At 40.2% G+C, this 22,324-nt stretch overlaps 3 protein-coding genes across 4 annotated transcripts in view; 1 reads left to right on the top strand and 2 right to left on the bottom strand.

Moving 5' to 3' along the window:
• Positions 1 to 3,436: 3,436 nt before the first annotated feature.
• Positions 3,437 to 5,994, bottom strand: foxj1b (forkhead box J1b). The gene is made up of 2 exons (XM_030775969.1): positions 5,431 to 5,994; positions 3,437 to 4,252 (listed from the first exon to the last, which is right to left on the bottom strand). The coding sequence occupies exons 1-2, from the start codon at positions 5,992 to 5,994 to the stop codon at positions 3,437 to 3,439; spliced, it is 1,380 nt and encodes a 459-aa protein (XP_030631829.1).
• Positions 5,995 to 7,684: 1,690 nt separating this feature from the next.
• On the bottom strand, positions 7,685 to 17,791 carry mgrn1a (mahogunin, ring finger 1a). Of its 2 annotated transcripts, XM_030774265.1 has the most exons (17): positions 17,394 to 17,791; positions 16,629 to 16,747; positions 16,425 to 16,513; positions 16,021 to 16,167; positions 15,286 to 15,403; positions 14,999 to 15,065; positions 14,855 to 14,898; positions 14,273 to 14,320; positions 13,824 to 13,892; positions 13,377 to 13,536; positions 12,397 to 12,509; positions 11,717 to 11,943; positions 11,319 to 11,433; positions 10,960 to 11,005; positions 10,244 to 10,360; positions 9,596 to 9,635; positions 9,043 to 9,076 (listed from the first exon to the last, which is right to left on the bottom strand). In XM_030774265.1, the coding sequence occupies exons 1-16, from the start codon at positions 17,479 to 17,481 to the stop codon at positions 9,601 to 9,603; spliced, it is 1,602 nt and encodes a 533-aa protein (XP_030630125.1). In that variant the 5' UTR covers positions 17,482 to 17,791; the 3' UTR covers positions 9,043 to 9,076; positions 9,596 to 9,600. The 2 variants fall into 2 exon arrangements, with proteins under 2 accessions (XP_030630124.1, XP_030630125.1); XM_030774264.1 differs by lacking the exon at positions 9,596 to 9,635 and having other exon boundaries at positions 7,685 to 9,076.
• A 1,574-nt stretch (positions 17,792 to 19,365) lies between these two features.
• ubald1a (UBA-like domain containing 1a) overlaps positions 19,366 to 22,324 on the top strand; it is an 8,376-nt gene continuing 5,417 nt past the window's right edge. The window contains exons 1-2 of the mRNA XM_030774192.1: positions 19,366 to 19,568; positions 20,215 to 20,274. Coding sequence (XP_030630052.1) covers positions 19,461 to 19,568; positions 20,215 to 20,274 — 168 coding nt within the window. The 5' untranslated portion in view covers positions 19,366 to 19,460. The remainder of the gene's footprint in view (positions 19,569 to 20,214; positions 20,275 to 22,324) is intronic.

The raw sequence follows: 22,324 nt of genomic DNA, 5'->3' as shown, positions 1-22,324 counted from the left end.
TTAGATGTGTTTTGTTGAAACTTCCATATTGAAGTTCTGATTGTTAGTCATTCTGATGTAAGTTGTTTTTTTGTTGTTGTTCTTTGTTTGTTTGTTTTTAATCTCTCGAAGATACTAAATATATGGCATATTCTGTTTCAAAAACAAATATATATTTTTAAAAAAAAATGTGTGGAATGCTATTTCAGGTGGCAAAATTCACTGAATATATGTGCCTCTCTGTAGAGCATGCATTGAAACCAATGTTTAAGCCGAATATTAACAAATACTTCTTTTTCATCAACTAAATGCAACCTTGTAGTAATTGGCTCTAACAAGCTTTTCATGACCAGGGCATCATGCAATCTGTAAAAAAAAAATCTAATGTTGATAATGTAGTAATTAACATCAATATTGATAATTTCAGCAAAGTGACATTTTGACAGAATTTTGGTGGCTCGAATGAGGCAAGATGCTGACGACAGTGCTCTCTGGCCATTTCCCACAGAATAGATGACCTCTACTCTGTGTGTGTGATTTGGCTGGCATGCTCACATAACACCTGTAATCAGCTGCTGCCAGCCGTGCCCAGAGGGACATAAAGCACTGTGACGCTGCCCCGCTGTGACAGCCGCCCTTGTTCCTGCTGAAAGGTCCGCACGCTGGGCCGGAGAGACCGCCTTGCCCGGGTAAATACAGACAGGAGGTTCTGCCTTCAGGGAGATAATGTTATCTCAGCAGCCAAAGGAGCTCTCGTCCCTCCTCCACAAAACAGCCCCCCTGAGGAGCCCTTCGTCCCTACCTTTACCATCTACAGCAGTGTCATGGCACTAAGTCATTTCTGCTCTGTCAACTCTACAGGGACAACAGGCTGTACATCACACTGGTGAAACTAAACCCAGGCCCACTGCAAGCTCAGCTTGGTCAGGAGGATAGAGGAACATAAATATATAGATTAAATGGTCTCCGTAAACATTTTTGAGCCTTGACCATGGCATTGCAGAGTGCAGAAAAACAAATGGGCTGGCATTAGCATCCCTGCTTATCCCTGATGTTCCTGGAATGTGAATAATTCCACAGATGCAGACGGGTCCCCGCTTCTGACCTCCAACAGAAGGAGGGAGAGCCTACGTGATTGAATAATCCCTTCTCTCCTTATTTTTTTTTCTTTTTCAATTAAAAAGAGATTTTAGGTGTGAAAGTATTTTTCTAACAAAAAAGAAAAAAGAAAAAAAAGAAAGGGAATTCCAAATATATTCGGGCTCTGGCCTTGTCCTCAGAGGGATTGAATCTCAGTTTAAAGAAAGCAAAATAATGACCAAAAAAAACAGAAAAGAAAAGAAAACCGTGAAATTTCTCATCTGAAACTATTTCATCTTAACTTGCTGGTAATCTTTTTTTTTTTTTTTTTTTTTTACTGAGAATGACACTACAGATGAAAATGTTGATGTTCAAATGGAACATCTTTTTTTGCCAAGACATCTGGGTCTCTGTGATTCATAAAGACAAATTAGAGACGTAGATGCTGTCTTAACAGTTTTGGAACTTAGAGAACCGCAACTATATAAAGCAGAGATGAATTCTAGGAGTGTTTTCTTGGATCTGGAGAATGAGGAAAATGTGTATGCTTCCCCAACTGCGATCTTGCCAGAATCCCTGGAACATCTTATGCTGAAGTGAAGGGCAAGGTTCACGTCAACCAGAGGCCTGGGGGAAAACCAAACACGGTCGCACGGTATTTGTTCAGTTGCACATAAAGAAATTCACGGCCAGGCCAGGCCAGTCTCGACAAGCCCGGGATGTATTTGTACTTCTTTTGTCAATATGCAAACTGTTCCAATGATTAAAACAAAACAAAACAGAAAAAAAAAAAAACAGCTACCAGAGAAAGAGGAACTCTTGCCCAGAACATGTGTGCTCATGTGGGCTTTCGGACGTTACTCAAATATGAATATAATTAGTGCACACGTGTCAGCGAGCTCTTATCTTTGTGTAACTCCGCTTTCCGTGCCATAATATGTCAAGATGCTCCAAACACTTCAAGGTAAAGCGTCAAACACGCTACTGCAGTAACATTAACGAAATGATCTTTCATTTATGTGAGTGGTATGCTTAATCTCCAGAAATAAAGTATTTACTGCACTGAATGATTGTTAATTTACACAGAAATGTATTAGAACTAAATTGTGAGTGAGACTTCTCTTACCAACAGTACCAAAAAATCTGTACATTGACAGGAGATCTGAGAAATGAACACCTCTAATCCAGATTTCCAGGTTTATTTTTAAATCGATGAAAATATGAAATTATTTTTAAAATGTCTCTCTGTTACAAAAGTCATAGTTTAATACAGAGTTATATAATTATTAAATGGACTGATCTCCAGTGGTCCAAGGACATGTTACTGTGTTATTAGCATTCTCGTTAGAATATTTTTAGTAATTCCTTCTTTCTGAGATAGATGTGTTTTGACTTTTTTAAATGGAATTTGAAACCCTAGAAGAAGAAAAAAACATTGGACGAGGGCAAATGTCAAATTGTCAAAAACTTAGCAGATAATTATAACAAATAAAATGGTGTATTATATCAGAGGCTTCTTTAAGCATATCACATTGTGTACTACACTGTTAAATACAAGGAGGCTTGAAAATCAGTCAGGGTTCAGAGATGGTTGATAGTTTAATTCAAGTACAGTATAATTTGATTCAAGTTGCATGTTAGAAACCATTGCTCAAACTGTTAATACACTTTTAGAACAGTCACAGCCAAGAGTGTGATCTTATATTGCCTTCCATTTATGATCAAAAACATGTTTGCAAAATTTAAAAAAAAAAAAGGGTAAGAAAAAGACAAAAAGAGACATTCTTAATTCACACAACTTATTCTACAAAAAAAGTACAAATAAATAATTAGGCTTTTATCTGAGCAAGACACTGAATTTAACTTTCAAAGTGCTTGTGCTAGGTTTTCAGTGATAATATTTCTGCAAAGCACTCTGAATCATTGCTTCCCCTTTCCCAGTGAATCTCCCAGTTTTTTCATAATATGAAAATCATGACAATCTCTAAAATTGAAGAACAAACTAACATATATATATATATATGTTTATATTGACATTGATTAGTCAATAGACAAATGATTTTTTTCTAACTACTTTAAATGAGTAATATCCTTGTACAACAATGATTTGCATCGTATGAAAATCAACTAAGAATCAAAAGAAGAAATTTGGAAAATCTTCAACATTCACCATAGAACTTTAGAAAAAAAAAAAAAAAAAAGAATGCAAACTCCCCCCCCCCCCCCCCATAAAACTGCAAAATGACATGGTATTTCTCCTCTTTTTTTTTTTTTTTTTTTTTGAGCAATTCATTATGCTAATGTAGCAAAACAAAAGTCAACAGGTCTTCAGACCGAAGTCAAGAGCGCACAAGGAGGGATGAGTTCGATTTCATTTTTAAAGATAGGAATCGGCTCTTTCCCACAGCTGCATCTCAGAGAAGAATCCCTCACAGACGCCGAAGCCTTGATCGAGAGACAGTGGGATGGGTTGGACCTCCTCTTTAATCTCCCAGGGGTGCTGCTGCTGCTGTTGTTGTTGGTGCTCTGAGAAAACAGTCATTCCTTCATAATATTGCGGATGAGTCTGCAGATGCTGTTGCTGAAAGTCTTCCAAACTGCATCCCATCATGCCATTCACCTCCAGGTAAGCACAGGCTTGTTCATCCTCGTTGCTGTACCATTTCCCCACGTTTGCCATATGCTGGCTTTGCGAGGGCACTTCCATCTCACAGCCCAGTGAGCTAAGAGCCGTGTTAATATCCAGGTCCTCAAAAGTACTCCCATTTCCACTCATCACGTCGTCAAACACGGAGGCCAGGTCAAAATCTCCTCTGAGCACATCAGAGCTTTTCACTTCGGTCGCTAATAGGGGAGATTTGTGGATCCTGGCCAGCTTGTTTCGTTTGGGCATGACCTGCTTTCGTTTGTTTCCTGACGCAGGCCCCTGGACGTGGTCCACCCCCGTCTGTCGGCCGCCCTGCTTTTCCTGAGCAGTCAGGCTGTAAGGGGAGTCTGTCGAAGGCAACATCTTACTCTGCCTCTGGGTATTGAAGTTTGTGGCTGGCATCCGTCTTCGCTTAAAGACACCGTTTACGAACATGTCAGCGTACTGAGGATCGATCTGCCAAAACCCCCCCTTCCCCGGCTCATCTTTCTGCCTGGGGACTTTCATGAAGCACTTGTTCAGTGACAAATTATGGCGGATTGAATTCTGCAAAGAGGAGAAGAGGTTTTAAGAAATGTTACTGAGGTCATGCTTGCACTGCTGTATTAAAAAACAGTTCATATTATCATCTCACAACCGCGAAACTGTCAATGTTGATCCAATCCAAGAGCACACCAGGAAAGCTTTAAAAAAAAAAAAAGCTTTGTTTTTAATTTGGACAACTGCAGAACATGCATGTCTCCATAATGTTTCTCGTGTATTTCAGATTAAAAAAGAAAAAGAAAAAAAAAAAAAGCCTTTCATCTGTAAACAAATGTATTGCTTGATCTACAGATTATCAAAACACCTTCTAATGATTACTTCTGACAAAACTAACAAATGCATTAAATGTTTCTTTGTTGTGTGGTTTTCATTAATCACTCAGTGGGTGAGTTAGTAATAAAAGACAGTGTATTCATGATGACAACCAGTTTGTGGCAGTGGCCGAGGGATCTGGCTCTAACACAGACTCCTATACGATCCTATTGTGTGGCTAAGTGGAGGTGTACTGTTTCATTGGTTAATGTATGCAGAGGGCAGGGGGAAGGTAATGAATGTTGGGGGAGGGGCAGTGTTGTGTGTACAGAAAAGCAAATGCTCCTAATGAGACTCTCTAGTAATACAGCTCTGTGTATTTCAAATATGATCATCCGTGCTTGGCTGCTTGTGGTTTCCCTGAAGGATGCCTCATTAAAGAACCAGGGCCCTGTATGTGCAAAGACTCTTGGGTAAAGGGAACATTCTAGAAACAATGCCCCTGATTTACCAGTAACATTTCGACATATCAAATCTGCAGTGTTTTACTAAAGTGGTTCCAAAGTTTTGGACAGCACGCAGATGATGATGCCGATAATCCTCTTAGTTTATTTTCGTTTTGTTTTGTTTCGTTTCTAAATAAAATGTTTCCTCTACAAGACAGTACGTAATTTACAGCTATTCGCCAAGAGACTATACTCTGAACGTTCAAATAGAAATGGCAGTAATTCAAAGGTACCGATCCTATAACGGATTATATCCTGACCTGCACTCATCGTACTCAACGCAGCCTACATAGCCTTCAATCACCTTCATTTCTGGAGATACTTTCTGTACAATGTAATGTTTCAGCATTTGTAGTCTCCACACATATCAATCATCTATAGTTTACCACAGTTAATCACATAAAATTAAAATTAATATTGTACCTGCCAGCTGGGTTCTGCGTGTCTGTAGTAGCAGAAATTATCTGTGATCCAGTTGTAAATAGCGGAGAGAGTGATCTTTGTTTTCTTGCTGGCTTGCATTGCCATACAAATAAGGGTAGCATAGGAATAAGGTGGTTTCACGTGACGGTTTGTTTTATAGTCGATCTCCTCGGCTGTATTTATTTGCGACGTTATGGTGTGGCCATAATTTCCCGTTTGTTGTAGCACATACGAACTTGTGTTGCCTAAATTGCTGCTAGAGGTAATGGGGTTTCCCAGGGTTTGGGGCATCCCTGTAGCAGCGGTGTCTCCAGCAGGTGGACTGGAGGGCGAGTCGGTTCCCCCAAGATGAAGGTGTCTCTGATAAAAGAAGTGCTGAGGATAACAGCCTGAACTAGGAGTCCTCTCTGGATTGGCACTGAGAATCGAAAAGTTCTGTAACCAATGTAAACTGGTGAGGCTGTCGTCGACCGAACCGTTGACATTATCCTGATCCTCCGGATGGAGCATCATCCATTTTTCTTTAAATTTAGTGGCGATCTCCGGACTCATCAACACCGGCATCCTGAACGCGGAGCAGCTGCGGCTGCTGGCTGGGTTTTATACTTCGGTATGATCTAGAATGGAATAAAATCTACATATAAATCTTCAAAGTACTGTCACATAAAATAACAACAACAAAAAAACGTAAATAAAGTAGCCTACAAATGTTGTGGTTCTCCAGAGCTAAAACTCCGCAAGAATCTTTGACATTCTCCGATACCTAGAGGTAAATAAAAACGCATACCAGAATGCTGAAGAAACAGCACTGATGCCTTCCTGAGCGAACCTGTTGCTGCAGTGCCACTGTCGCTCAATGTCTCTCCTCCTTACGTACTGCAGAGGCAAGCTGTCAATGCAACAAGTGCGGCCAATGGGGGAAGTCTCGCAAACGTATCTATAAACTCAGAAATGTCCCAGTGCCGCGCGACCAATGATTTCATTCCAGTTTCTTTAATAAACCCCAAATAATGCTGTCCCACGTTTCTGCCTCCTGTGCGGTACAAAGAGCAGAGAGCCAGGAGAGACTCCGCTGTCAGATATGCGCTCCACAGTTTCCGTTACTGCTTAATAACCCTTTCAATATATAGACCCCTGATTGGCCCAATGGTATCCAAGTTTCACATATCCTTGGCCAGACGATTGGGCATTTCGGGGAGTGTCTACAACGTTTTACCGCAAGACAAATACGCCCTCGTTCTTATTTTCTGCGTCATTTCTGTTAAGCATTTCGTAACTTAAGAATATTGACATTAACAGAAACTAGGTAACCCAATCACTGGCTGTATGCTCGATTTTGATCAGTATTGTGACAAATTGATGGCGAGGTACCTTACTTGAAACTTTTAGAACTCTTCTCTTTTTCTTTAAAATTGGAACCCATATGTTTTTCCCTCTGTATAATTACAATTGTTGAAATTCGTGTTCTGAAGCAGCTGGTAGTTTTATTATTTAAGACTAACAAACGAGTTGGACCATGCAGCTGCTCTCCTCACGAATGACAGCGTTTGAAAACATGAGTTACCGGCCACCTACGTTGTGTAGACTGGTGTCACTTACGTGAGAGTCAGCGCAGGTGTTTTGGCGCGCCAAGTGGTAAGTAAAGGCGCAAACACTTGGACGTACACGCACGGGGAGGGAAAACAGAGGAATACGCGCCACACGTCCCGCTTAAGCATACCCGGTTAAATTACATCCAGACTTTTCTTTGGGTAACGTACCACAAGGAAGCAAAATTATCACAGTAGAGAGTTAGCATGTTAAATCAACCATTGTTGTACCACAACTGCAGCCATTCTTTTGCTACTGCGGTTATGCAAACTGCATTCCTTTCCTCTATTTTACGTTTGCCAGGTCGGTTCTGTCGTAGAAACCTCATGAGGTCGTGGGGGGGGTGCTTTAGCATCTATGTATTCATCTATGTGATGCTCTGTCAAGCGCTCACAATACTACACATACAGTTGTTTGGATTATGGATGCATTGCCACCACGCGGTTAAAAATTGTTCCTACATAACACTGGGCGCATCAATTAAGTCGAGGCATATTTTCGTTGACTTGACATCGACGCAGTCAGAAGGCTCGTTGTTTATACTGATTCAGGATACGATGCAGGTCTACTTTTACATCTTTGCAGTGGAGTTGTTTTTCGGGGATAATTAGCCAAAAAAAATTACTCACGACACCAATTCAGTTTCAAAACGGTTTATCAAGGACAAATGATCGTTTAAAGATGACAATGTCTATGATTACGAGCAATTTTGCTTTAAGGTAAAACGACTGTACTACAGTACATACAAATATACTATATTGGAGTTGGTTAGGACAGAGAGAGCAGCAGCTGGGTCACTATAAAGTATAAAATATGTCACTCCACAATATAGGCAAGTCCCCCCTCAACTACATGTTAAAGCTGTAAGAAGTGATCAAACTTCCCCATTATAAACATTTAAGGGACAAAAGAGAGGAAAGCCACGCTATATAAGGCACACATAAAGTATATCAATAAGCATAATATTTAAATGAGTGCTTTAAAGGGTTAATTCCACCGTTTCTATAGCGTGTCTATACTGCAGACTGACATCTGGCACACAGCGTTACAAACCAACAAAACAAAAATCTCATCGGTCACAAAACAAATGAAAAGCTGCTTGATAACAAGAATTGAATTACAGATAAAGTAAGAAATGAAACAGACCATTTAAGTATCATAGAGTTTACGCCGTGCAACTAAAAGTGGAAGGTCACCCCTACAGAAATATGAGCCCATTCTAACAACTGTCTTTTCTTCTCTTTCATAAATATTTATTTGTTTGTTTGTTTATTTGTTTATTCACTCATACACTTCAAGTATATCAATGCCCAACTTAAGCTAGTTGGTCTTCTTTGTCTCTGTGAGAATGACTAAAAACTATAACGATGAGATTGCACATCACTAAGAAGACCCTACATGGGCAAAAACAGGACCTGTCTCCCTCATTTGGAAAAAAAAAAAAAAACGAAAAAAACCCCAAAACCAACCAACCAACCAAACAAACAAACAAAAAAATACTTATTTAGAAATCCACAGTTTGATTCAGATAATGGCACAATAGAAGTCACTGTAGTTTTGAGTCTATTTTAGGTTGTTAAAGACAATTAGTGTTTTTTGGTGAAAAATACAAATATTTAAAAATCCAAGTGTTTGATTGAAAAAAAAAAAAAAAAAACAGTCTGAGGTAAGGGTAATAAAGAGCCCATATGTCAAAAAAGGGGTGAACTTCCTTTTTTTATCAACTAAAAAAATTCTTGTTCCCGAATCATATTAAAAATACAAGGGCCATGGCCTCCTTCACAATCAAATACATTGATGCACTTTGACCCAGCTCCTCCGAGATAGTGAGGAGCCTTACTCCTGAAGGCCCGGAAGGGGGTGGAGGGTGGGGGTCTAACGTGAGTGTCTTGGGAGGGGTTGACGATCGAGTGGATGCCGGGGGTGGATTTGAGGGTCCGTTGCTACAGTGTCAGCCGCTCGTCCTCCATGTGCACGGAGCTGGGGAGGCAGAGCAGGGGCTGGCTGGAGCTGCTGGTACTCTGGCTCTTCAAGCTCTCGATGGAGTCAGATGACCCTGCGTAGGTGTGAGGGAGACAGGGAGAGTGAGTGTGAAGTACCAGCCGTCTTACACACAAACCTGATGCAATCCCGTTAAAATGATAAATCGCTCTGTTACATGCTTTTACTGTACTAGCCGGTATTTATTGGTGGTCTACAACGACAGTCAGAAATCGGTAATTTAATAATAAATAAAGGAGTAAAGACTGAATGTTGAGTGCAATGACACGTCTAATTCCTTAAAGGTCCTGATGTTCAGGAAACCAAAGTCAGAGATTGTCAAAGAGTAAGTATTAGCTTAATAGCAGAAAACACCACACATGCATGTAGTTGCAACTGGTAAACACAGATCTTTTCTTTTTTTTTTTTCTTTTTTTTTTTTAAGAGTGGAGAGCCAAGTCAAAAGCAACAGTTAATCACAAAGCGTGGATTTTAAAGGAGGACCAGGTGGTCACAAAGGACCATGGAACCTGAATTTGCTGAACTTTATCAGGGCCGTGAGAGCAGTTAGTGGAGTAGTTAATGACACACGTACCAGAGTCATTCCTCTACAGCAGTAGACCAGGACTCAGACCCTGGTCAGGTCAGGAAGAAAGAGAAGTTAAGAGAAGGAGAGGGGAAAAAAAAAAGCACACAAGCAGCATCAAGTGAAATGTAGTGCGACAGACTAAAGAGAGGTGATGGCAACCCATCTTCAGTGACAACAAATAATGAAGTGCATTTTTAGAAAAAAAAAAAAATGCACTTCAGTTTGTTTGAAGGACAAATCCTGTTATCTTTATGGCAACATACACGTCTGTTAAATGCATGGGGAAAGAGAAAAGATTAAAAACGGACGTTAGATACACAAAGACCAAGCTCAAACCTCAAAACTGCACAAAAGATCAGAGAAGTGTGAGATAGCAACAGTAACAGTAGTGATACTGACTACAGCTTATGTCGCAGACATTCACCGACGATGAACCAAAATCCAAATACACTGCAATTTTCCATGTTCTGAGATTAGTCATTGTGAAAACAACTGGCCCTGGGTTCTACCTTTATAAAAGTGAAATGAGTGATGTTTTATGAGTAACGCTGCAGGAGCACTCAGCAGGTCAGATAACAGGCTGAATGGGAGAGGAATGCTGTGCGTGGATGTGGTGTGTGTGTGTGTGTTGAAGATGAGGGAGACTAGACTCACCAGGCAGGGCCAGCTCTGCGGAGGGCTCACTCTCCGACCTGCTCAGACTGCTGTGCTCACTGTGGCAGTCCTGCAGTATCTCACTGACAGACAGCGCCAGAGTCCTGCACTCAGAGGCTGCTCGCAGCCCACACACACAGACACACACGCACGCACACACACACAGACACACACACGCACACACACACACACACACACACACGCGTACACGCACGCGCACACACACAAACACAGAGAGAGAGAGTGAACACTGTCAGTTACTGTAAACACGCATAATAGAGCTGTATTTGAGTTTCACTTGATACCACCTGAATGAGACAACTGTGATGAACTGGAATGATCTGCAGCTGGTGCTAGGCAAGTGTTACAATGTGACATTAGGTCTGTGTTTAAAGAGCATTGCAAAATTCATTTCTCAATTTCAATGTAGGATTCAAACTAGATCATGGAAAGATAAGTGTACTCTAATACATCAGGATGATGTGGGTTTTCAACGTTTTCATCTTAACTTGTTAGTCCTTTTCATGATAAAACATTTCAAATGGTCTTCAACCTTTTCCAACCTAAAACAACATTGCATTTAGACCCAGAACATGCATTTTTCATACATTAAGTGAAACCCAGAACATAAGTGTGTGTGCTGCAAAGGCACCTAAGCATGCTTGCTGTCCCATGTGGACTAACCAGGGGGCTGTTCTCTCTCTCTGAGCTCTTACCTGTGTTAGGAGTGCCAGGCTCTGAGATCTCGCCCTCCACCGTGACCTGGGAGAAAGGAATGAAACCTCTTTAATGTTAATGAAGCTGTGGCCAAGGACTGCTTCACACATTTTCAGTTAACTCGTTCGTCGGGTGTCAACATTTATTAACCAGTGATATGCTACTGGTTATCACCCTTTCAAAATTTGAGACATGACACAATATCTCTTTGGCAGTGGGATCTGACTAGAGGATTTTCTGAGCACCTCTTAAATAACCCACTGATTACTTAAGCTGAGTTAAGGTAAATGAACACAACGCTTACGCCAACTGTAGAGCGTGTGAGAATAATTTTGAGTTGAAGTGTTTGAATGCTGACCTCAGTGGGAGCAGGGCTGCATGGAAACAGAGACTGAGGCTGAACGTCGGAGATCTCCGATAGTTTCTCCTCGTCGTCCTCCTCCTGGATGGGAGATGACGGAGACCTCAGAGACCTGCATAAGAACAGATTTCATCTGAATATTACCACATGTGGCAATATTATTGCACGCAAATGCTCTTCTGGCCATATGTGAGCAATACAAGGTGCATTCATCCGTGGAAAAATAATATGTTTGAGGGGACTGGAAGCACAAACACAGAAAATGATTGTATAGTTAATGCATGAATCTATGCTTCATTATAAAAAAACAAATAAGCCTCAACCAAGTAACCGTAAAGTTTCTTAACAGAGCATTTTAAAACTCACAGTTGGAGTTCAGTGTTGTGAAAGCTTACCCATCCGGTGACTTGCTGCCTTTCCCCTTGAGAGAAACTGCATCTCCAGAGTGCTCCACTGCACCCTTCTGTCGTCCACTCAGAGTCAAAGGATCACCCACGTCTCCAGAAAACTGTATTTCCTCATACAGGGGGGCTGATGGGATAGAGGAGGGCAAGGGATGCACGCCATTCAGTGCCTCAAGCAACGAAATGGGCTCAAATCCGGGCGGAATGTTTTCAGAGTTCTGAGATCAAGAAAACACAGAAATGTTTAGTTTCCCCCCTCCTGACAATAACAGAGATTTGTTCTAATTTTGACCCCATACATCACTTTGCAAATTTGATCTTTTTCCCTTACTAAATAAATATACAAATCCTGGAAAATATGACTATAACAGGCATATTCAGTCTGACCTTTCAGAATAACAGCCGTTACTGTACGAGTTAAATGAATGGTGCCTGGATGAATTAAATCCTAGCAATATTCAAATAAAAATAACAACACGTCAGAACAGGTGTACAACATGCAGCCTATTCACGATCCGCAAGCCCGCAGAGTGCAAACTGCGGCCTTTGCTTTGACGCAGTCAAAAGACAGCGTGCATTGAGAAAGGAGACACAGAGCGGGTCCTTCATTTGCATGTGATCGGGTCGATACGACGCATATGCAAACGGGAGAGTGAAGAGAGGCACCGTACGGAGTGCTCGGTGTGGTCCGAGTTCTGGGAGAGCACCGGGCTGAAGGACACGGGGGAGAGAGTGCCCGCCTGCTTCTTCCTCACCGCGCGGATCTGCAGCAGGGCTCGGAAGGCTGGAGGCGAAAGGAGGGGGAAAAAAAAAGGTCGTGTGAGGGAAAAGAGGGCCCGAGTTATCGGCCTTGCGTAAAGCAAACACGGGTGTCGCAAAACCTGCAAAGAAGCACTTTAAAAAATGTGTCCACATCCATTTAAGTAACAAAAGAGACAAAGCATGGCGTGTAAATATTTACACAGCTGTCCACTTGGCTAAAAGGAGATTAAGCAAACTGTATATTGACAGTTTCTGATCTGTTGATAGGACGTTCCGTTTATTATGTTCGATAGCATTAATCTGATCACATCTGCACTGGGCATGGGAAACAATTCACCTCTTTTAAGAATTAATGTTGTGATCTTGTGTAGTGTGCTCATTATCAAACTTATAAACTGAGTTATAATATGAAGTGATCTTTTAGAATACTTCACACTACATTATTTTAGGTTTCTAGAGCAGTGAAGATAATAAAAGTACTCAAAGATATTGTGAAAGTACTCAAAGATAAGACATTATTACGATATTACCTTTAATCTTACTGATACTAAACCTCACTCTTATACTCACTGCTCATATCAAAATACATGTTTGAAAACCCTGCAATGCTGCATTTAACGTCAAAACTCTCCAGCAGGTGTCACTGTTTCCCAAAGTTACCAGTAAAAGCACAGGCAAGAAAAAAAAAAAATTCCTTTCATTGCAGTCAATAAATTTAAGACATTACAGAGGTATTTCTCATAAAGTCGTGGCCATATATTCTAATTATTACGCTTATCTCTGTTAATGGGCTGTCTCAAAAATGAACTGTACATTTACAGCCAATGAGTAACACAGGGCATTTATTCAGCCATTCATTCATTCATTCACTCCTTCATTTAACACTCACGCAGCCTGCAAATGGGGCAGTTGTTGGCTTGGTAACGCAGAGTGTCAGCACAGGCGTTGCAGAGACACAAGTGCCTGCACGGCAGAATGAGTGTGTCACGCAGATCTGACAGACACACCACACACTCACTGCTGTTGTCACTGTTTTCATCATCGGAGGTCTATCAAGGGAAAAAAAAAAACCCAAAAAAACAATAATTTATCAAGTGCTCCCACATAGAGGCGGTGAAGAGATATATGTATATAAACTTACAAATCGTTTCCAGGTAACTAGAAATCATTTGCAAGTTACTAAAAATGTTTACTGGCATTATTTTGTTTACAAGCGTTATTTTACTCGGGACAGGACACTAAAAAAAAAAAAATTTACACGTTCTCAGCGACAGATCAGAATCCAGAACATTTCCATGATGAGGGCACAATGCTCTATTGTTTGGCAACAGTTTACCTTGGTCTCCTGGTTATTCTTATTCTCAATGCCATAAATCTCCTGGAGAAGGTAGCTTACACGGTCCACCTGTATGATGCCATAAAACACGCTGGGTGAGGCGAGGCTGGTCAGAAAGGGGAGGGGCTCCACACAAATGAATGACAGGTCAAAGTCCCCTATCAACCTATTTCTTGTTCCCCCTCGAGGGAGAAACCAGTTATTGTCTTCGAAAAAATTGGTTGCGCCCTTAAGTGCCCTCCGTCTGAGTAAGTGTGAAGGCGACGCTCGGCACTAGACTAAGGTTAAAAGGAACACCGCGCTGGGAGAAGTGGACAGTTCAACCCTAAAAGGCCATTCAGACACGGAGCAGAAAGTCATTCACTCGCTATCATGCGTGAGAGGATCCGTCTTAGAGAGTACAATGTCTGGGAGTGTGAATGAGAAACCACAGAGACACGCATACTTACAATTTGCTTCTGCTTTAACGGCTTCACAGAAAAACTGCCATCCACATGCTGTCAGTGAGAGAGCATTTACAGAAGCATGATTACAAACATCTCTGACCGTGATAGCTTTCTCTTCCCATCCTCTTACTTAACTGGAATAACACTGCGGTGCTCCTAAATGTTCATAAAATACCATAAAGACTGTTGAGCTCTCGAGTATTTATAAAATACCAAGAAAACAATGATTCATGGGTGCTAAAGACATCGTGTGTTTTAATGGTTCCAATTTCAACGAGATAAATCCTTTGGGTTAAGACCACCCAGTTTTCACTTAATATACCACAAACTCGTCTCCCATTAGGTGCCTTCTGCCCGTATAAGCTGCCTGCCTGCAATTCATGTCTCCTTATTTTTGGAGCATTGCACATTGCGTGCAGCAGCCAAGCTTTAATTTGCTGATTTATCATTACAAACTAGTATTTTTTTATCATTTAAAGGCCTTATAACTTATATTGGGCCATCATGTCAGTATGCAAGCAGATTACGGCTCAAGATCAGGAGCTGAAAAGGGAAAAAAAAAATGACAATAATAACTATACACACCCTTTCAAATGCTGCCAAGAGCACATGTGCATGTCCTGTGACATCTGTAAAACAGGAAATAAAAAAAAAGAGAAAAAGTCACATCCGCTAATGTCTCATTTACTGCGGTAATGATCATGTCTGAATTTCTGATTTCTGACTTACCATCTCCATCATCCACCACCGCCTGGATCACCATGGGAAACACACCTCGGTCCAAGTCAAAGTTCAGCTGAACATTAAAAAAATATGTGTTTATAAAAAACGATATTACACTTTCCAGTTTACAAGACACACTGTACTTTAAGTGTCTGCAGTTAAAACCCTTCTTAAGTTGCCAGGACCCCAGAGTAGGTTTATTGAAGAGTTTGGTGATAAATAAGGCACGCAATCAATCTTCAGGTGTCTAAGGGCTAAGTAAAATGGCAACGTACCATACTTAAGATTCTTACCTCCTCCGGCTTCCACTTGGTAAAATCAATTTTGAAAGATGGCAAGGAAAACTGCTGGTTTATCCCTCTTTTGTAATGGACTGTTTCAGAGACCATTGATGGACTCTTGGGTGTGTACCTTAGATGGAAAATCATTCTTATTTTCTATACAATAATAAAATATCAAATGATTGAAGAACATTAAAGCATTGCAAAGGACTTCTGATCATTCAAATATACCAAAACAGGGATTATTCTCAGACAGCACCTATTGTAATGTGACTGTTATCGGAGTATATTTAAATTCATTCAAACCTTGCAGCTTACAAAAATATGATCACGATAGAAAATAAGCTTACCTATTCCTCTATTAACTGAAGGCCCTGTGCTATCTGTGTTTCTGTTCCCATGGTATCAGTGAGGTTGCTATGGGATCTGTTGTCTAGGTGCAGGTGCTATGTTTCACTGGCATCTGATTAAGCCTATGGGCCATTAGAACTATCACAGATATCACCCAAATATAATCCTTTATACATTCTTACTGAGCACAAATAAAACAGAAACCCAGTCACCGTCTAAAAACCATGGGGGCCATATTCACATCAGTCAACTATAACAATGCCAAGAACATCAGCACTTCTCCTGCAAAATCAAGAGTGTATGTTTCAGTTTGATGTGTTTGAAACACACTTTTAAATCCTCCCTGGACATGAGTTCCAAAGTATGAGTCCACCTGTTGCTTTTGGTTAAACTCACAATGCCATTCCGTTGGTAAACTCTTCAAAGGCCTGACAGTATACAGTGATGGCTACTCGGGCATCTGCATCAAAACAGAACTCCACACTGTAAAGGACCTTAGGATTGACTCCTTCCTCTGTACTCACATCAGCATCATCTTTGTATCTGGAACCAAGAATTAAAAAAACATGAGTAAAAGTCTTCGGGCACTGCCTAAACCGAATGGGTCTAAACGAGCGTAAAATGAGTTGAACACTTGAAAACACTTTACTCTATGCCATGACGAGAAGTCAATCTGGTGAATGTACAGACAGCCTCATCTGATGACAACAGGCTTCAAGCATTACACACTGATTAAAAAAAAAAAAAAAAAGGTCTCAACAAATGCGTTGACTTCAGTTGAAGTCGGCTACACTTCGTACCTGACTAGACGTAGCGAGTCCTTCCTGATGTTTACCAGACTCCTCAGAGTCTTTATCGGCTCATGAGGAGCAGGAGTTACATATGGAAACTACAGACCAACGAGAGAGAGAGAGAGAGAGATGGAAGATGGTTGTATTATCAAAATGAACAATGTGGCAGGTGGGAAGGGGCATCTGTCAGAGTGGTCATTTTAATTTGCTTACCTGAACAGGCCTGTTCCCTAGGAAATTTAAATCCATATTTTCTCCAAAAAGATATCCCTCTGGATGTGGGGTGTCAAATTTCTCCCCTCCCATGAAAAAATGACTGGTGAAATAATTTCCTTTGGATACATGAGAATAAATAAGATTTTAGATCAGTCAGACGAAACACCAAGAAAAATAACAGTAAGAACAGATGACTATAAAATGCCGTGTTAAATCCAGACATTTCTCAAAAGTAAACCCTTCAATTCTCAGTATCATTTTTGTGGTCCCACAGTAATCAGTTTTATGGGGGAAGCAGCAAAGTCTGTGGCATGGACGTTAACAAAGACTCTTTCAGCTATGTGAGAATTTTTCCCACTTTTTTCCCGTAATTGACCAGAGGATATCCACTGTTTTAAATAACAAAACGCTATCTACATACACTTTTGCAAATAAATCGAAACGTTTCTCTCCGTAGGGTAGTTGAACTCCATAATTCTATATGTGCATAGACCGATTTTTTTGTTATTTCCAATGAGCTGTTGAATCAGAACAAATTTGTAAAGAAATACTTAACATAGCCCGGTTTATTGACATGTCGAGATTAGGGCCAGCTCGGGTACAACACAGACATCACTTAAAGCAGGAGCAAAGATTATATCTATGTAATGTTGTGTGTAGAGCCAAGTTTAAAGAGTAAAGTACCTATAGGCTTCATCAAATTGGCAAATTCGAAAACAGTCTCTGTGAAAACTAAAAATGTTTCTAAGCAGTTTGACTTACCTGACTTCGGAGGATATCTGTATGCCGAATTGGCTTGTATATCAATGTCTTCAACCCCAGCAATTCTCCGACTAAGTATAGAGCCCATTTTTTGATAGTGATTTACTGCAAGCTAACCGCTCTGTAAATAAACGAAACTGAAAATTAATGGAATAGGATATACTATTTAGTGGCAGCTAGTTAACGTTAGCTTGCTAACGTTTGCTACAATGGCGATTCCCATCCTTCGAATTACAAAATAAGAAGCCCGTAAGAGAATCGTTGAATCTCCTCTTTATATTTAAAACGATTTATGATATACTGCTAAACAAATGTCCACATGAAACGGTGAGAAACAGACTAAAGACAACCAGCTAGACTACAATAAATAAAGGACATCAGAACTGCTGCGTCCAATGTTGACAGCGATGAGTCCCTCTGCATGAGACTGTCACAACCAATAGCACGGGATGAGTGCGTCAAATGGAGGACGCAGAATTGTGGGACTTGTAGTATTATTTCCTTCAGGCACGCTGTGTTTTTCAGTACCTGATGCATTTTTATCAACCGCACAAAATACATTTAAACCACTCCTATGCACGAACAGTATGTACCCAATGTGTCAAATTAATGTTGTGAGAAACTGGGTAGGAAAAGCTTCAGCATCAGAGAACGAATAAAGTTGAAATGTGAAACGTCAGGCAATCTGGAAAACCTTTAATATTGATTTAAGTCGCACTCGGAAAACATTCAAACAGCGTGGTGACTATGACTATAAGTACAGCTGTCATTCGCAGCTGTACTTCTTCTTCTTCTTCTTCTTCTTTTTTTTTAAGATGTTTCAGAGGAAAGAGAACCAATAATAGTCACACTCAAACTACTTAATATCATCTGTGTGATCACAAATATTTATTTGGAATAGTCATATTAAAAATCACTTCCCAGAATCTAGTGATTCTCCGATCTAGGACAAAAAAAAAAAAAGCCAACAACAACAGTGATAACAAATTATTTCTCTTGGCGTTTTGAAAGACTGAATAATCATGATCAGTAATCATAGCAATGCAAAATTTGTTTTCTCAAAGTCAAAAGTCATATGTTTCCCACGACTTTCTGCTACGATATGAACAACTTAATGCATCTGAAATATGAAAATTCAACTAGGGGGCTCAAGTATGACTTAGCTGAGGCTTTGAGCTGATGACATCATAGTGTTACGATTTTTTGATCGAGCCTGTGTCGTCTGAGGGTTATTATGTAAGATAAATAGAAAAACGCATGTAAACATTTGGTCTCAAGAAGAGGGAATCGCCTTCAACATTTGTCGAGCACTGCCGTTATTAAAATATCTTGTGTGAGATAGCCACAGTTGTGTCGTGTTAGTCCATGAACGTAGTAAGAGTAAAGTTCTTTTAAAATAATGGATAAATAACCTGACTACGACTAAAAATACAACTGCGCAAAACAGATTGTTACTGTGCTAAAAAACACTCCCAGAGGTAACTTCGGGCTTCTGTGTCGCTCCATGCAATTTAATTGGTGTTGGAAGATTTGTTTACCATATTTGGCAAGATAGTGGCACGGCTCAGATGGGAATTGGACGGGAGCTGCCGTCATTCATAAAATTCTGCCTTCCAGAACTTTACAAACAAAGCATTGACTTATGGGAGACGTAGTCCAAACGTGTAACGTGACGATATAATTATATCTTGGACACAATGTTGTGGGTACCTGTTTGAATAAATTACGTTGAGTCAGTTTGCCTGAAAACCAAGTTAGTTCGAATAAACTTGGTTATATCGACCAAAATAACTCGAATCAAACAGCAAAGGGATTCATCACCAACACAATAAATACAGCACTTTGCGGCATACAAATCCCAACGCCTTTGCCACGCGCTTATTGGCTGTCGCTCGCTGTCAATCAGGGGGCGCTCCTTACACCAGCGCTCCTACAGTAAATATTTGTGTTTGCTCAGCCGGCTGTAATGGTGGACGACTGAAAGAGAAAAGGGAGAAAGATAGTCTCAAAAATTGAACCCCATACAAAACACTACTACCCTCGGCTCGGAACTAAGGTCCGGCGAATATGGATGAACTTAAACATCAAGTAATGATAAACCAGTTCGTCCTGACAGCTGGATGCGCGGCAGATCAGGCAAAGCAGCTACTGCAAGCGGCACATTGGCAATTTGAGGTAGGGGGATTCAAACTCATCACATACGAACGATTGTATTTGTATGTGATCATGTACTCACTTGTCTAGCCAGTGGCTCGCGTCTATGCTCAACTGGACTAGCGACGGAAGCGTAATGCTCAGAAGCACTGGTTTCACTAAAGACTGGAAATAATTATAAATCTGTGTAGCTATATTTGTACTTTATCCTCACTGAATCATTTAATGCAAAGTAAGAGTGATTCTTGTCATAGTAAAACAGGACTGAGGAACGCTCTACGAGGCGAATATCCCATTAGAATTTACTCTAGATTAAATACTATAATCCTCCCTCATGACACACTGTACTAGCTTTCAATGCTATTATGCAATGAAGATGACCGCTGGTTTGCCTAGACTGACTAATTACTTGGACTGCATGCCGTACTAGCAAGCAGTTGATAAATGAACTTCAAATGTTCTGTGTTTTTAATTTTGTCTTAACATGTTCTCCAAATATATTTTAAAGCACCACTGTGCTGTACATTATTGCCTTTAGATTTAGAATAGTATGTACAACTGGCAAGTATCCCCATAAACTACTTACAAAGGAGTACTAATCATAAGTCATAAGAAATATATGATAATATGATTTATAGTGCACGCATGTTTTCTTTTCCCATTGTAGACAGCCCTCAGTGCCTTTTTCCAAGAGACTAATATCCCTTACGGTCACCATCATCAAATGGTGAGTATGAAATCTCACGCTTTTTACCCCCGTCTACATCTTTTGTTATGTCTAAATTTAACATCAGTGTCATATGGTATTACTGCTCCAGATATGTGTTTTACTATTTTGAACATAGTGTCCTCAGAAAACTGGATCGCGAAGTGCTGGAATCATAAAGAATTAACAATAACAATGTATATGTCGGCCATGTTGCGGAGACATGGGGCTTCCAGAAATAAACACAGGCAGCCACGTTCGGTGTGTTGTTACTGTGGTTTGTCGATGAAGGCAACATTTTGAATGGTAGCCGCCTCAGTGTTTACGATTCCGAAGTAACATACTGATACAATTAAGCAGTTACTTTTGGTAACTACATTGTAATTAATAAATTGAAATTACTTCTAATGTTTCACTGATGGCTAGTTTTAAGAATTAATTATAGACTTCGCTGATCTTAGATTCGTGTTTAATTATCAAAACTTGTTAATGGTGTATTTAGATATGCGTACTGCCGCCTATTCTAATTAAACGCAGACACTAATATTCAAAAACGATATTTAGAGATTATGAGAATTCAGTTCCGAGTTCGTGAAATTGACAATTCTGTTAGAGATCCATTGTTAGGGCTTCATGTTATCAGTATTCATTTTATTCACACCGCATCGACAACGATCGGCTTTTGTGAGCACTGTGCGTTGAAGCAGCTCACAGCTATTGTTTAGAGATACAGTATAATTCTACAATAGCTCTGCTCTGGAACAACCCACAACAAAAACTCTAACACTAAATGGTTTGGTGACATGTTGTAAACACTACAGTGCGGTATATATCATGTCCTCATGCAATCTTTGGGAAGTATTTATACGCTAAAATAAGATTAAAAAAAAAAAATTTACACACGTGATTCAGTACTTTATTCTTATTGTTAGAGTTTTTACTTTAATCAATGTGTGATAACTGCTCAGCTTTAGTGTTGTGTGTTGCTTTGGTCAATACTATTGAGGGTATTGTGTGTTCTGGATCTTGGGTCTTTGAATGAAAACTAAATTGTCTTACAGAATCTGTACAGATATAATAGGGTATACACACACACACACACACACAGACACACACACACATATATATATATGTATATATATATATAAATTTTACTCTGGATAAAGAGCAGTACATGTATTGCACAATGTTGATCTATTCAGTTGATTGTGCTTGGAGCACAGGCCCTCTGTTGCTGCATGGCAGCCAACCCCCTCCAGCTTATCAACATTGCTTAGCTATTCAGCCCTAATCCACTTTGCTCTAGAATTTCCTCAGGACTGACACACTTATTCCGATTGATGGAACTGAGGTTGCAAAGGCTCCCCAAAGTTATTTCAGATTTTAATGTGAGAAATACTGTTGATTTGTTTAGAGGGGAAAAGAAACTTGCCTCAGCAAGTTTTTGGGAAAGCGAGGTATTACGTGCATTGTTGTCAGTTGTTATGATTGACAGTTGTATTTTAATGAACAATATGTCAGTAAGTTTTTTTTCACACTGGTGACTGAGAACCTGGACAATCCCCCCCCCCCCCCCCACCCTAGTATTGTTGTTTGTTTGTTTGTTTTGTTTAATGTTGAATTTAATATGTATTGATTTTGTGGTAACACACTGACCTTTCCATATTGTTGTTATTACGTTTGTGATTTTCCATTCAGTCGTATAAATGCCATTGAGTTAGTCCCAAATATGAACAAATGTTTATTGCTACACAGTTGTCTCCCTCTCACAAGAGTGCCACTCCTCACAACAGTTACACTTAGGGCCATCGCGAGACAGGGGCTTTCTCTCTGAGGTTTAAAGCAGAGAGAGTATTCAATCCACATTTCTCAATCCAATATAAACAAGTGCGGCGTAGCGCAGAGAGTCTGTTGTGCTACAGGTGAAATCCCAGGGTTAAACGTGTCTGTCTTCAGCAGCCATAGGTCCTCTTTTGACAGTTGCAGGCCTAGAACCTCCCTCCCACATAAACACAGACACTGCTGTGGGTTCAAACAGGAAGTTAGGCTGCGGCTCTGAAAAAAAAAAAAA

The sequence above is a fragment of the Chanos chanos genome, chromosome 5, assembly GCF_902362185.1.
Source record: "Chanos chanos chromosome 5, fChaCha1.1, whole genome shotgun sequence".
Taxonomy (NCBI): Eukaryota; Metazoa; Chordata; class Actinopteri; order Gonorynchiformes; family Chanidae; genus Chanos; species Chanos chanos.
The sequence above is the reverse complement of the archived record's forward strand: the minus strand, read 5'-3'. Positions and strand labels throughout refer to the sequence as shown.

Coding starts and splice junctions, on each gene's coding strand:
- mgrn1a (XM_030774264.1), bottom strand. CDS start 17,481: ATGGGCTCTATACTTAGTCGGAGAATTGCTGGGGTTGAAGACATTGAT. Junction 16,514..16,628: donor TAGGGAACAGGCCTGTTCAG/GTAAGCAAATTA, acceptor GTTGGTCTGTAG/TTTCCATATGTAACTCCTGC. Junction 11,006..11,318: donor GCAGCCCTGCTCCCACTGAG/GTCAGCATTCAA, acceptor CCTTTCTCCCAG/GTCACGGTGGAGGGCGAGAT.
- foxj1b (XM_030775969.1), bottom strand. CDS start 5,994: ATGCCGGTGTTGATGAGTCCGGAGATCGCCACTAAATTTAAAGAAAAA. Junction 4,253..5,430: donor ACGCAGAACCCAGCTGGCAG/GTACAATATTAA, acceptor TCCTCTTTGCAG/AATTCAATCCGCCATAATTT.